This window comes from Brassica rapa, chromosome A06, assembly GCF_000309985.2.
Source record: "Brassica rapa cultivar Chiifu-401-42 chromosome A06, CAAS_Brap_v3.01, whole genome shotgun sequence".
In the NCBI taxonomy this organism is placed as follows: domain Eukaryota; kingdom Viridiplantae; phylum Streptophyta; class Magnoliopsida; order Brassicales; family Brassicaceae; genus Brassica; species Brassica rapa.
This window is the reverse complement of record NC_024800.2, coordinates 12,206,451-12,220,682: the sequence shown is the minus strand read 5'-3', so window position 1 is coordinate 12,220,682 and position 14,232 is coordinate 12,206,451. Positions and strand designations below refer to the sequence as shown.

General features: G+C 33.1%; 2 protein-coding genes across 2 annotated transcripts in view; one reads left to right on the top strand and one right to left on the bottom strand.

Moving 5' to 3' along the window:
- LOC103873306 overlaps nt 1–14,232 on the top strand; it is a 728,778-nt gene that overhangs the window by 276,648 nt on the left and 437,898 nt on the right. The window contains exon 2 of the mRNA XM_033272627.1: nt 41–47. The gene's annotated coding sequence lies outside the window, so the exon portion shown is untranslated. The remainder of the gene's footprint in view (nt 1–40; nt 48–14,232) is intronic.
- Nucleotides 3,622–12,661, bottom strand: LOC103873425 (syntaxin-72). The gene is made up of 9 exons (XM_009151835.3): nt 11,708–12,661; nt 11,457–11,582; nt 11,110–11,269; nt 10,926–11,011; nt 10,780–10,848; nt 10,659–10,703; nt 10,498–10,560; nt 10,320–10,396; nt 3,622–10,228 (listed from the first exon to the last, which is right to left on the bottom strand). The coding sequence occupies exons 1-9, from the start codon at nt 11,861–11,863 to the stop codon at nt 10,216–10,218; spliced, it is 795 nt and encodes a 264-aa protein (XP_009150083.1). The 5' UTR covers nt 11,864–12,661; the 3' UTR covers nt 3,622–10,215.

Sequence of the window (14,232 nt, the reverse complement as noted above, 5' to 3'; positions counted from 1 at the left end):
GGTCAATGCCACATAGATTGCCCACCACTCGTAGCCAAAGCGTGAAGGTAAAAAGGACAAGCAAGGAAAAGGTAATCTCGCGTCTAATCCAGTTCACCACAGTGCGTCTGACCCCATTGTCGAGTACGATGACCTTTTGCAAGTCTGTCTCTTACCGCCAGCCACGTAATGAAAGCATAACGAGGTAAGATCAGAGAAAACCAGACTAACTTATGCCATTGAACCTCGTCCTTATGCTCTCAGATCTGATGCCATGTTTGAGCTGCCACAAACCTGTCACAATATTCCTCTTCTCCACACGTCTAAGACAACCCGTCAGCTTCAGCCACAGCCAGAGAGAGGGGGAACCGAACAATATCATGAATCACACCTTTGATTTGTTGGTCATGATAGTTGCGAAACCTCCACTCACCATCAATTAAGACATCACACACCCTTGCATCTCTCCCTATACCGAGTTTCTGCATTCTAATTTCACCAGTGAGCTCAATCAATTTGCCTTTTGGGTGCCACACATCCATGTAGAATCTCACGGTACAACTGTCTCTGATATCATCCTTATAGACTACTTAGCTAATGGTATAAGCCTTAGTAACTTTTTCCAAACCTAAGAGCCGTGTTATGTATCCTTTGCATCCCAAAAAGTCTCACCCCGAAATAAATATTGTCGCGCCCACTCACCTCACAGAGATGTAGAGTAAGAAAAAAAGCCGGCAAATGAGCTTCAACATAAACATTGTACTCACCTCTTTCACACGCCGAATGCCTAGCCCACCTTCCAGAAACGGGTAACACTGCACACATTCTCTCACACAAAATTAGCCTTGGAAGCGTCATTCGGATTCCATAAGAACGCAGAGCACATGTTCTCAATCTCATCAATACATGATTGTGGAATGCAAAACACGGGACAATAGAAATTTATTATACTTGCAATGACTGACTTTATGAGTAGTAAGCGTCCTGCATAGGAGAGAGCCTTACTAAAACAAGAGAAAAAACGGTTCCTAGTTTTTGAAACCAAAGGCTCATAGTCACTCATCGACATTATCTTCGAAGTAAGAGGCAAACCAAGATATTTAATGGACAGTACAGAAATGGACAGGCCAGCTACTGCTGCTTTATTTTCAAGTAAATCTTTCCCTCTCCCTCCAGAAAAGACCATAGATTTTACAATATTGATTCTGAGGCCTGACATGTATACAGATTCCTCAAACACAAATCAAAGTATTATGTAGTGACACTGGAGTCACATTAGTGAAGATAACGATGTCATAGGCAAAGCTTGGGTGAGAGGGACTTACCTCCTTACATTGAGGATGATATCCAATAAGCCCATTAATATCTGTCTTACTGAGTAGTTTACATAGGACATTACTTATTATGACATATATACTTAGAGGCATAAATCCATATATAAATAAGGACTGCACAGTGTAACAAAGTTCTTCTCAATCACCGACCAAGCATCCTTGTAAAAAACCATAGTGAATCCATAAGGTCCCGGTGCTTTATTACATGGCAAAGAGAAAATAACCTCCTTGATCTCAGCAGCCTGCACGGGCCTCATAAACTGCATCTTCGCTGGAGCATTGGTGGTCAATAAGCTCAGAAAGCACCTCCTGAGAAATATGTGGGACACTATGTTGAGATCCATTCAGGAAAGTCTCAAAATGAGTAGCTTCCTCTCGCTTGATGTCAGTGAGAGAGGTGAGGATCCTGCCATCTGACATAGCAACTCTCCAAATAGTATTACTCACATTCATGCTTTAAGTGACCCAGTGAAAGAACCTCGAGTTTCTGTTTCCAAGTCCCAACCACTGGACCCTTGAATTGTGGTAGTAAAACTGCTCCTCAACCCCAGAGATATATTGCCAATGTTCTCAGGCATTTGAAGCAGCTTCAAAAGAAGAAGTCTGCGGATTCTGCATTGCTTTGGTTTGATTTGTACACATGTCCTCATAAGCTGCTTTATCACGCCCTGGAAAGTCACCAAACATATCACCATTATGACTTCTCATTTCAGATTTGAGGGACTTCAACTTCTCATGGAGTCTTCTAAGTGCTGATCGTGAATGAAACAGAGGTTCAATGTCATTCCAAACCCGAGACACAACTTCCAGGAACCGAAGATGTGAGGCAACATGGTTGAAAAACTTAAAAGACTTTATATTACCATGAGGGACTTCTCGAAGCTGTGTGTGCATAAGCATGTGGTCCGATACACCACCAGATTCAAACGTTGTATACGAGTGTGGAGAAGCATTTATCCAACATATATTAACCATAACCCGGTCAAGCTTTTTACTTATCAGATTGTCATCTTGACAGTTTTTCCAGGTGAAGGAAGGTCCAACACTAGCTAAATCCATCATATCACACTTCTGAACTTCTGAAACTCCTGGATTGCAATGTGATCATAACTTGAAATAACCAAACCAGCTTAGAAATGTTAAGAAAAGTTTATTTAATATATTTTAATTATCTCGGTCATCTCTTGTGTCATTAACTTTTGGTGCACAGCTTTTATGTTGCCAATGGATTGTTTGGATGAAATTGAAAGTCTTTGTAATGCTTTTTTGTGGTCTGGCTTGCCGAATGTTCATCATAAGGCAAAGATCTCCTGGAATGATCTCTGTTTAGCTAAGTGTGAAGGCCGGTTAGGGATTCGAAAGCTTAGAGAAACATCAAAGGTTTTGCTTTGGGTCTTATCTGGCAGTTGTTCACTTTGTCAGGATATCTATGGGTTTCTTGGGTTGCAGCTGAACTTTTGTGTGGAGGATCATTTTGGAATACAAAAGACTCAAATAAGGGTTCTTAGCTTTGGCGTAAATTGCTTAAACTCCGACCAGAGGCCTCGAGGTTTATGTGATGTGAAGTTAGAAGTGGCGAGTCGGCCTTCTTTTGGTTTGATGATTGGTTAGGTACTGGAAGTATTATTGAAGCTATACATGAGATTCTTGTTTGAGATACCTTGGGATTCCTCGCCAAGCTCGAGTTGCTGAAGCGTGTACAAATGGGGTTCAGGCGATGAGGAGTCGAGGTCTGAGAGTTTTTGGTGCGGTGTATACTCAGTTGAGAGTGCTTAGAAACCGAATGCAACTATGGAAAGTTTATATGATGGCGACAAAATGAGGAGGATTACAAGGACCACTTTTCAACTGCGAGAACGTGGGATCAGATTAGAATCAGAGGTCATGAGGTCTCATGGCATCAAATCGTTTAGCATGCACAAGAAGTTCCACGTCATGCTTTCATTGTCTGGTTGGCATTCAAGGATAGGCTGTCCAAATGTGTTCGTATGCAGAATTGGGGGATTACACAAGTTTGTATGTTCTGGAGAGAGAGAGAGAGAGAGAGAGAGAGAGAGAGAGAGAGAGAGAGAGAGAGAGAGAGAGAGAGAGAGAGAGAGACCACCTTTTTCGCTTTTCCTATCACATTTACCATATGGACTACTCTAACGGTTAATCTTATGGGCATTTATGTATCTCTGAACTGGACTACTACTGTGACATCTCTGCAAGGACTGGACTATTCAGTGTCTTTTCATTAACTTGGAAAACTTACATATTAATTTTTAGAAAAGGAATAGAGACTACATAATTATCGGAAATTTTGGTGTTTTGAAATTAGGAATTTTTTTTTGAATTATTCCTTTAAAACAGTAATTAATTTTTATTTTGATTTCAATTTTTACTTTATCTCTCTTTTATTTTTGTGATTTTACTTAATTTAGTTTTTTTCCTATAAAAAATTAGTTGTGTTTCTCCAAAACTTATATATTTAAATTAAAAATTTTCATAAGATTTCCAGATCATTAGGTTTTAGTAAATTCTAAAATTTTTGGTCAAACAAAAAATATATAAGTAGGTAAAATCATTTTCCAGTCATAACTTTTCAACTATAAAATAAAAAACTTTTCCACCTTTTTCGCTTTTCCTATCACATTTACCATATGGACTACTCTAACGGTAAATCTTATGGGCATTTCTATATCTCCGAACTCGACTACTACTGTGACATCTCTGCAAGGACTGGACTATTCAGTGTCTTTTCATTAACTTGGAAAACTTACATATTAATTTTTAGAAAAGGAATAGAGACTACATAATTATCGGAAATTTTGGTGTTTTGAAATTAGGAATATTTTTTTTGAATTGTTCCTTTAAAGCAGTAATTCATTTTTATTTTGATTTCAAATTTTTACTTTATCTCTCTTTTATTTCTGTGATTTTACTTAATTTAGTTTTTTTTCCTATAAAAAAATAGTTGTGTTTCTCCAAAACTTATATATTTAAATTAAGAAATGTTTCATAAGATTTCCAGATCATTAGGTTTTAGTAAATTCTAAATTTTTTGGTCAAACAAAAAAGCTATAAGTAGGTAAAATTATTTTCCAGTCATAACTTTTCAACTATAAAAAAAACAACTTTTCCACCTTTTTCGCTTTTCCTATCACATTTACCATATGGACTACTCTAACGGTAAATCTTATGGGCATTTCTATATCTCCGAACTGGACTACTACTGTGACATCTCTGCAAGGACTGGACTATTCAGTGTCTTTTCATTAACTTGGAAAACTTACATATTAATTTTTAGAAAATGAATAGAGACTACATAATTATCGGAAATTTTGGTGTTTTGAAATTAGGAAATTTTTTTTGAATTATTCCTTTGAAACAGTAATTAATTTTATTTTGATTTCAAATTTTTACTTTATCTCTCTTTTATTTTTTTGATTTTACTTAATTTTTTTTTCCTATAAAAAATTAGTTATGTTTCTCCAAAACTTATATATTTAACTTAAGAAATGTTTCATAAGATTGCCAGATCATTAGGTTTTAGTAAATTCTAAATTTTTTGGTCAAACAAAAAAACTATAAGTAGATAAAATCATTTTCCAGTCATAACTTTTCAACTATAAAATAAAAAACTTTTCCACCTTTTTCGCTTTTCCTATCACATTTACCATATGGACTATTCTTTTTTTTTTGGGCAAACACCATATGGACTATTCTAATGGTAAGTCTTATGGGCATTTCTGTATCTCCGAACTGGACTACTACTGTGACATCTCTACTATTGTGACATCTCTGCAAGGACTGGACTATTCAGTGTCTTTTCATTAACTTGGAAAACTTACATATTAATTTTTAGAAAATGAATAGAGACTACATAATTATCGGAAATTTTGGTGTTTTGAAATTAGGAATTTGTTTTTTGAATTATTCCTTTAAAACAGTAATTAATTTTTATTTTGATTTCAAATTTTTACTTTATCTCTCTTTTATTTTTGTGATTTTACTTAATTTAGTTTTTTTTCCTATAAAAAATTAGTTGTGTTTCTCCAAAACTTATATATTTAAATTAAGAAATGTTTCATAAGATTTCCAGATCATTAGGTTTTAGTAAATTCTAAAATTTTTGGTCAAACAAAAAATATATAAGTAGGTAAAATCATTTTCCAGTCATAACTTTTCAACTATAAAATAAAAAACTTTTCCACCTTTTTCGCCTTTCCTATCACATTTACCATATGGACTACTCTAACGGTAAATCTTATGGGCATTTCTATATCTCCGAACTGAACTACTACTGTGACATGTCTACTACTGTGACATCTCTGCAAGGACTGGACTATTCAGTGTCTTTTCATTAACTTGGAAAACTTACATATTAATTTTTAGAAAAGGAATAGAGACTACATAATTATCGGAAATTTTGGTGTTTTGAAATTAGGAATTTTTTTTTTGAATTATTCCTTTAAAGCAGTAATTCATTTTTATTTTGATTTCAAATTTTTTACTTTATCTCTCTTTTATTTTTGTGATTTTACTTAATTTAGTTTTTTTTCCTATAAAAAATTAGTTGTGTTTCTCCAAAACTTATATATTTAAATTAAGAAATGTTTCATAAGATTGCCAGATCATTAGGTTTTAGTAAATTCTAAAATTTTTGGTCAAACAAAAAAACTATAAGTAGGTAAAATCATTTTCCAGTCATAACTTTTCAACTATAAAATAAAAAACTTTTCCACCTTTTTCGCTTTTCCTATCACATTTACCATATGGACTACTCTAACGGTAAATCTTATGGGCATTTCTATATCTCCGAACTGGACTACTACTGTGACATCTCTGCAAGGACTGGACTATTCAGTGTCTTTTCATTAACTTGGAAAACTTACATATTAATTTTTAGAAAATGAATAGAGACTACATAATTATCGGAAATTTTGGTGTTTTGAAATTAGGAATTTTTTTTTGAATTATTCCTTTGAAACAGTAATTAATTTTATTTTGATTTCAAATTTTTACTTTATCTCTCTTTTATTTTTTTGATTTTACTTAATTTTTTTTTCCTATAAAAAATTAGTTGTGTTTCTCCAAAACTTATATATTTAACTTAAGAAATGTTTCATAAGATTGCCAGATCATTAGGTTTTAGTAAATTCTAAATTTTTTGGTCAAACAAAAAAACTATAAGTAGGTAAAATCATTTTCCAGTCATAACTTTTCAACTATAAAATAAAAAACTTTTCCACCTTTTTCGCTTTTCCTATCACATTTACCATATGGACTACTCTAACGGTAAATCTTATGGGCATTTCTAAATCTCCGAACTGGACTACTACTGTGACATCTCTGCAAGGACTGGACTATTTAGTGTCTTTTTATTAACTTGGAAAACTTACATATTAATTTTTAGAAAAGGAATAGAGACTACATAATTATCGGAAATTTTGGTGTTTTGAAATTAGGAATTTTTTTTTTGAATTATTCCTTTAAAGCAGTAATTCATTTTTATTTTGATTTCAAATTTTTACTTTATCTCTCTTTTATTTCTGTGATTTTACTTAATTTAGTTTTTTTTTTCCTATAAAAAAATAGTTGTGTTTCTCCAAAACTTATATATTTAAATTAAGAAATGTTTCATAAGATTTCCAGATCATTAGGTTTTAGAAAATTCTAAATTTTTTGGTCAAACAAAAAAGCTAGAAGTAGGTAAAATCATTTTCCAGTCATAACTTTTCAACTATAAAAAAAAAACTTTTCCACCTTTTTCGCTTTTCCTATCACATTTACCATATGGACTACTCTAACGGTAAATTTTATGGGCATTTCTATATCTCCGAACTGGACTACTACTGTGACATCTCTGCAAGGACTGGACTATTCAGTGTCTTTTTATTAACTTGGAAAACTTACATATTAATTTTTAGAAAAGGAATAGAGACTACATAATTATCGGAAATTTTGGTGTTTTGAAATTAGGAATTTGATTTTTGAATTATTCCTTTAAAGCTGTAATTCATTTTTATTTTGATTTCAAATTTTTACTTTATCTCTCTTTTATTTCTGTGATTTTACTTAATTTAGTTTTTTTTTCCTATAAAAAAATAGTTGTGTTTCTCCAAAACTTATATATTTAAATTAAGAAATGTTTCATAAGATTTCCAGATCATTAGGTTTTAGTAAATTCTAAATTTTTTGGTCAAACAAAAAAGCTATAAGTAGGTAAAATAATTTTTCAGTCATAACTTTTCAACTATAAAAAAAAAAAAAACTTTTCCACCTTTTTCGCTTTTCCTATCACATTTACCATATGAACTACTCTAACGGTAAATCTTATGGGCATTTCTATATCTCCGAACTGGACTACTACTGTGACATCTCTGCAAGGACTGGACTATTCAGTGTCTTTTCATTAACTTGGAAAACTTACATATTAATTTTTAGAAAAGGAATAGAGACTACATAATTATCGGAAATTTTGGTGTTTTGAAATTAGGAATTTTTTTTTTGAATTATTCCTTTGAAACAGTAATTAATTTTATTTTGATTTCAAATTTTTTACTTTATCTCTCTTTTATTTTTGTGATTTTACTTAATTTAGTTTTTTTTCCTATAAAAAATTAGTTGTGTTTCTCCAAAACTTATATATTTAAATTAAGAAATGTTTCATAAGATTGCCAGATCATTAGGTTTTAGTAAATTCTAAAATTTTTGGTCAAACAAAAAAACTATAAGTAGGTAAAATCATTTTCCAGTCATAACTTTTCAACTATAAAATAAAAAACTTTTCCACCTTTTTCGCTTTTCCTATCACATTTACCATATGGACTACTCTAACGGTAAATCTTATGGGCATTTCTAAATCTCCGAACTGGACTACTACTGTGACATCTCTGCAAGGACTGGACTATTTAGTGTCTTTTTATTAACTTGGAAAACTTACATATTAATTTTTAGAAAAGGAATAGAGACTACATAATTATCGGAAATTTTGGTGTTTTGAAATTAGGAATTTTTTTTTTTGAATTATTCCTTTAAAACAGTAATTCATTTTTATTTTGATTTCAAATTTTTACTTTATCTCTCTTTTATTTTTGTGATTTTACTTAATTTAGGTTTTTTCCTATAAAAAATTAGTTGTGTTTCTCCAAAACTTATATATTTAAATTAAGAAATGTTTCATAAGATTTCCAGGTCATTAGTTTTAGTAAATTCTAAAATATTTGGTCAAACAAAAAAGCTATAAGTAGGTAAAATCATTTTCCAGTCATAACTTTTCAACTATAAAATAAAAAACTTTTCCACCTTTTTCGCTCTTCCTATCACATTTACCATATGGACTACTCTAATGGTAAATCTTATGGGCATTTCTATATCTCCGAACTGGACTACTACTGTGACATCTCTGGAAGGACTGGACTATTTAGTGTTTTTTTATTAACTTGGAAAACTTACATATTAATTTTTAGAAAAGGAATAGAGACTACATAATTATCGGAAATTTTGGTGTTTTGTAGGAATTTTTTTTTTTGAATTATTCCTTTAAAACAGTAATTCATTTTTATTTTGATTTCAAATTTTTACTTTATCTCTCTTTTATTTTTGTGATTTTACTTAATTTAGTTTTTTCTATAAAAAATTAGTTGTGTTTCTCCAAAACTTATATATTTAAATTAAGAAATGTTTCATAAGATTTCCAGGTCATTAGTTTTAGTAAATTCTAAAATATTTGGTCAAACAAAAAAGCTATAAGTAGGTAAAATCATTTTCCAGTCATAACTTTTCAACTATAAAATAAAAAACTTTTCCACCTTTTTCGCTCTTCCTATCACATTTACCATATGGACTACTCTAATGGTAAATCTTATGGGCATTTCTATATCTCCGAACTGGACTACTACTGTGACATCTCTACTACTTTGACATCTCTGCAAAGACTGGACTATTCAGTGTCTTTTCATTAACTTGGAAAACTTACATATTAATTTTTAGAAAAGGAATAGAGACTACATAATTATCGAAAATTTTGGTGTTTTGAAATTAGGAATTTTTTTTTGAATTATTCCTTTAAAATAGTAATTCATTTTTATTTAGATTTCAAATTTTTACTTTATCTCTCTTTTATTTTTGTGCTTTTACTTAATTTAGTTTTTTTCCTATAAAAAATTAGTTGTGTTTCTCCAAAACTTTTATATTTAAATTAAGAAATGTTTCATAAGGTTTCCAGATCATTAGGTTTTAGTAAATTCTAAATTTTTTGGTCAAACAAAAAAGCTATAAGTAGGTAAAATCATTTTCCAGTCATAACTTTTCAACTATAAAAAAAAAACTTTTCCACTATGCAATGTCCACAAATGTATACTTCCATTCTCTTAGACCATCTACAATGTAATTTGTCATTTTCACCTCTAAATAGAGGAACTCTATAATAGAGGTGAGATATATATACTCCAATGTATTTTCCTAAAATAACAATCTCTAAATGTAGAATAAAGAATAGAGTAATGTTATTTATTCCTCTATAAATAGAGGAAAAAATAGAGATCTCTATTATAGATGAAGAAATAGAGGTGGGTTGAAGCAATTTCACATTTAAATGCTATTATAATGGTGTAAATAACAAGGAGTTGGAGATGCTCTTACAAATTCATGACACTTGGAAAAGCTAAAACATTCTGATTCAACAAAAATAAATCGCCCAACAAAACAAGCACAATTACAACAGCGAACTTGTGTAAATATATATTTATTTATTTTTTGCCAAGAATAATTCCTTAAAACTGTATACATATGGTAAAAGCTTGTGAAAAAATCTTGTTTGCTTGCTCTCCAAGAAATGACTATTATTACTTTGGTTAAGAAGTTACCAGAGGCTTCACAATGGCAATGAGAATGTCGGTAGATGCCGTCACCAACTTTAGTTCAGAGCACTGCGATGAACAACGTAAATGATCCACTTGTTAGAGAAACAATTTTGGAGGTGAAGAAAAGGTAGAGAGTGGAATTGAAACATTGGCTTACTTATAGATGTAAGAGATGATTCCAAGGACCACACAGAGAAGAATAATGTCGATGCAGAAGTTGCGGCTCGATCTCATCTGAAATTCCCAACCAATTTTAGCAAATGGTTTCTTATGATCAATGACAATACGTTGATTTACTAATTAAACAAATTATTGGTTGGTTTTCTTTTGTTTACCTTTACAAGCTGTTGCTTGAGCCGAACATTGGTGTTCTTCAAATCCGAAGTTGCTCCATCAACCTAAGACAACCATGCATAAATTACATGTCATGCTAGCATTTTCTTCAACTGACTAATGAGGGTCGAAAAATGATGATATATAGGAAAACGAATCTCACCTTTGTTTCCATTTCATCCATCAATGGGACTTGCTTGTCAAGTTCCTGAAACAAAAATAAATGTAAATATCCACCGGATAAAAAAAACTATATTATTTGGGCAGATGAGGAAACAACAAACCTCGTTCATGTCACGTGCTAAGTTCTTCAGTGCGTCCAAACCTTCTGATATAACATCAAGGCCCTCGTCCTGAAGAAAAATCATACGTTAAATCTGTAACCTCATTGTCAAAAAAAAAAAGGGTTAGATCGATGTATTTTAGATGCCTGCTTCTTTCTTCTCATTTCATATTCTTGTCGAAACTGGCTGGATTCTTCAGTTTGCTGGAAGAACCCATCATCCATGTCTTCCTCTGATGGTTAACAAGAAGAAATAAAAAAGAAAATCTTATTTATATTTTAGTATTTACAGTATCTTGAGTTAAAGGAGAAAACAGGAAAGCCGAAGTACCAGATATATCAAACTTGATGTTCTTGTTGGGGGCAGAAGCACCTCCCCATTCACTATTAGCTTGTCTTTCATGTCCGTCAGGTATCACTTGAATCCTATCGGCTAGCGCGATAACTAGATCACATCGGGACTCTCGTTCCTCTTTTGTAAGCCCTTTCACCTGTATATATATATGTATGCACTCCAAAGTTTGAACACAACCAATTGGTATTCATCCGGCTTCACTCATTCAGTGAATTAAAACGGTAATATATATATATATATATATATATATATTTTTTTTTTTTTCGAAACAATTAAAACGGTTAAAAATGAATTAAAACGGTAATATGTAATTAATTTTTAACCTTTTTAACGGCCAGTTTCTGCAGTTTAACAACATCTTCAGCTAAACGCGCTTTCGTCCTTCGAACCTCAGCATTCAAGGCCACAGCTGCAGCTCTATTGGTCTCTGTTGATGCCAACTCCGCTTTCTACATATTACGTTACAAAATATAATACTCAATAACGTTACGTTACTAGCAAGAATCTATTCTAGGACTTATCAAAAAAAAAAATCTATAATAGGGTTTCAAAAGAGAGAAGGAGAGAGACGAACATGTACAACCGATTCAATATCGGTATCAATGGAGTTGAAGAGGCGGGAGAAGGCATCGTCGCCGGACGCGCCGAGCTCGCGCTGCTTGTCGACATCGTACTTGTCGTACTTCTTGCAAATTTCTTCGACTCTGAAGATAATATTAATGACCGTCATCTCTCCGTGATTCGTTTTCTTCTTCTATAATGTCTATGATTATCTTTCCTGTTGTTTGTCACCCTCTCAACCTCTTCTTTCACCATTTTTGGACCCTATTTTCACTCCAGAAATGAGACGTGGAGCGTAAAAGGCGGCATGTAATATTAATAGTTGGAAGTGAATTTTGATTTTTTGGTACACTTTTTAAAAAATCTAAATATAGCGAACCCTAATTATAGTGTTGATAAATACATTGTATGTCAATTACTTTTCGCCCCCTAATAACCACTTCTCGTGATTCTGACAGATTGGTTTTTCATCATGTTTGCTCTGAACAGTAGTTCATATAGTCATATTTTCCGTTGTTATTGCCACAATTATATTAAAACCATAAGTGAGTATAGGGGTGAACCAAAAAAAACAGACCTAAACTGAGCCAAGAAACAAAATTTTATAATGAAATCATTCGGTTAAATTTTAGGGATAATTTGCGGAAAACCAATAAAAGATATTGATACTAGGAAAATGCTAAAAACAGTGAAAAATTAGATGTTATTGTGGTGTCAGAACATACAAAATGACCTCCAAAGCCCTCGTGAAGGTTTCTTCTGATTTAAGATTGTAGGTTTGTAGCTAGTATGAAGATCTGTCAAAGATTCTGTGAAGATTTTGTAACGCCCCGACCCGCCCACGGCTAATGGGCCACACACGCCCGCTCTCTCGGCCCGTGGGCCCCATCCCGTCTGACGGTCGGTCCGTTAATTTTTCAAGAGCTCGAAATCATTGTTTACTGACCCTGCAATCACCACCCGACCTTTTTCCCATGCTTTGGCCTCACTCGCATGCTATCGCGAATCACTTCCCGATAGGTCACCCATCCTTCCACTACTCCAACTCAAGCACGCTTAACTCTGGAGTTCTTTCAGGATGTGCTCCGGAAAAGGTAAGTCAACTTTGGTGACATAGGTAGCCAAATCAATTCTCTTAAGCCTTTTTTCACATATCACAACTCGGGATGTTACAATTCACCCCCTCTCAAAGAACGCAACGTCCTCGTTGCGCCCCCGACAGGTCTCAAGACGCCTCTCAGGTCGGAACTGAGATGGCTAACCAGCTCTGATACCACTTGTAACGCCCAGACCCGCCCACGGCTAATGGGCCACCCACGCCCGCTCTCTCGGCCCGTGGGCCCCATCCCGTCTGACGGTCGGTCCGTTAATTTTTCAAGAGCTCGAAATCATTGTTTACTGACCCTGCAATCACCACCCGACCTTTTTCCCATGCTTTGGCCTCACTTGCATGCTATCGCGAATCACTTCCCGATAGGTCACCCATCCTTCCACTACTCCAACTCAAGCACGCTTAACTCTGGAGTTCTTTCAGGATGTGCTCCAGAAAAGGTAAGTCAACTTTGGTGACATAGGTAGCCAAATCAATTCTCTTAAGCCTTTTTTCACATATCACAACTCGGGATGTTACAGATTTTGTCAGAGCAAATTCAGCCATTCGATTTATAAATTTAAGAAAATTTTATATTTCTTTCTCTCTCATTAGCGTTGGTTTCTATCTCCACTTTCTTCTTCTGTTTCTTTTTTACTTTGCCAACGAATCTAAACAAAATCAGGGGAGATATGAGTTCCAAACAAACTCATGAGCTCATAAGTTTTTGTACTTTTTCTCTGTTTCCTTTCTTTACCTAATCACTTGATCATACCCAACCACTCATCACCACAATCCCAAACAACTGACGTAACCACTTTTTACAAGCCAACAAGCTCATAGTCGCCACCACCGCATCAGTACCAACAAAACTCAGCCGACTGCTTGAACATGAACATGGAAATGAGCGGGTGAAAAAGAGAAGAGGTAGATCGAGGAAATACAAACAGAGATCATGTAAAAAACAGTGGCTAATACCAAAACGTTGACAGCTAGTTTTATATTTATACTGCTAACACATTATTTACTTGTTATTGGAAAAATAGACGGCTAATTTCATATTTACATTGCTAACACATATTTACTTGTTATTCTGATTAACTATATGAAATATAAAAGTTGCATATCAATATAAAATTACGTACACGACTTAATATATTACATAATGGTTACATGTTAGTTATATGAAATTTAACCTCCAAATGAGAAATATCATCTGTAGATAATGTAAATAATTATGTATAAATTCATAATCGGCTAAAAAGTACATGTCCTTTTAAATATATTATTATCTTCAACAAAATTAATATATTTATTTTTAAATTTTATTATCCGGTTAAAACTTTCAAAGAACAGTTAAACATAATGTTAGCTATCAAAGAGAAATGTTAGATGTGTACAAATATTATTAGTTGGACAACAATTCTGTTAAACCAGTTACAATTTAT

Coding starts and splice junctions, on each gene's coding strand:
- LOC103873425 (XM_009151835.3), bottom strand. CDS start 11,863: ATGACGGTCATTAATATTATCTTCAGAGTCGAAGAAATTTGCAAGAAG. Junction 10,704..10,779: donor TAGCACGTGACATGAACGAG/GTTTGTTGTTTC, acceptor TTTTTGTTTCAG/GAACTTGACAAGCAAGTCCC. Junction 10,561..10,658: donor TGGATGAAATGGAAACAAAG/GTGAGATTCGTT, acceptor TGGTTGTCTTAG/GTTGATGGAGCAACTTCGGA.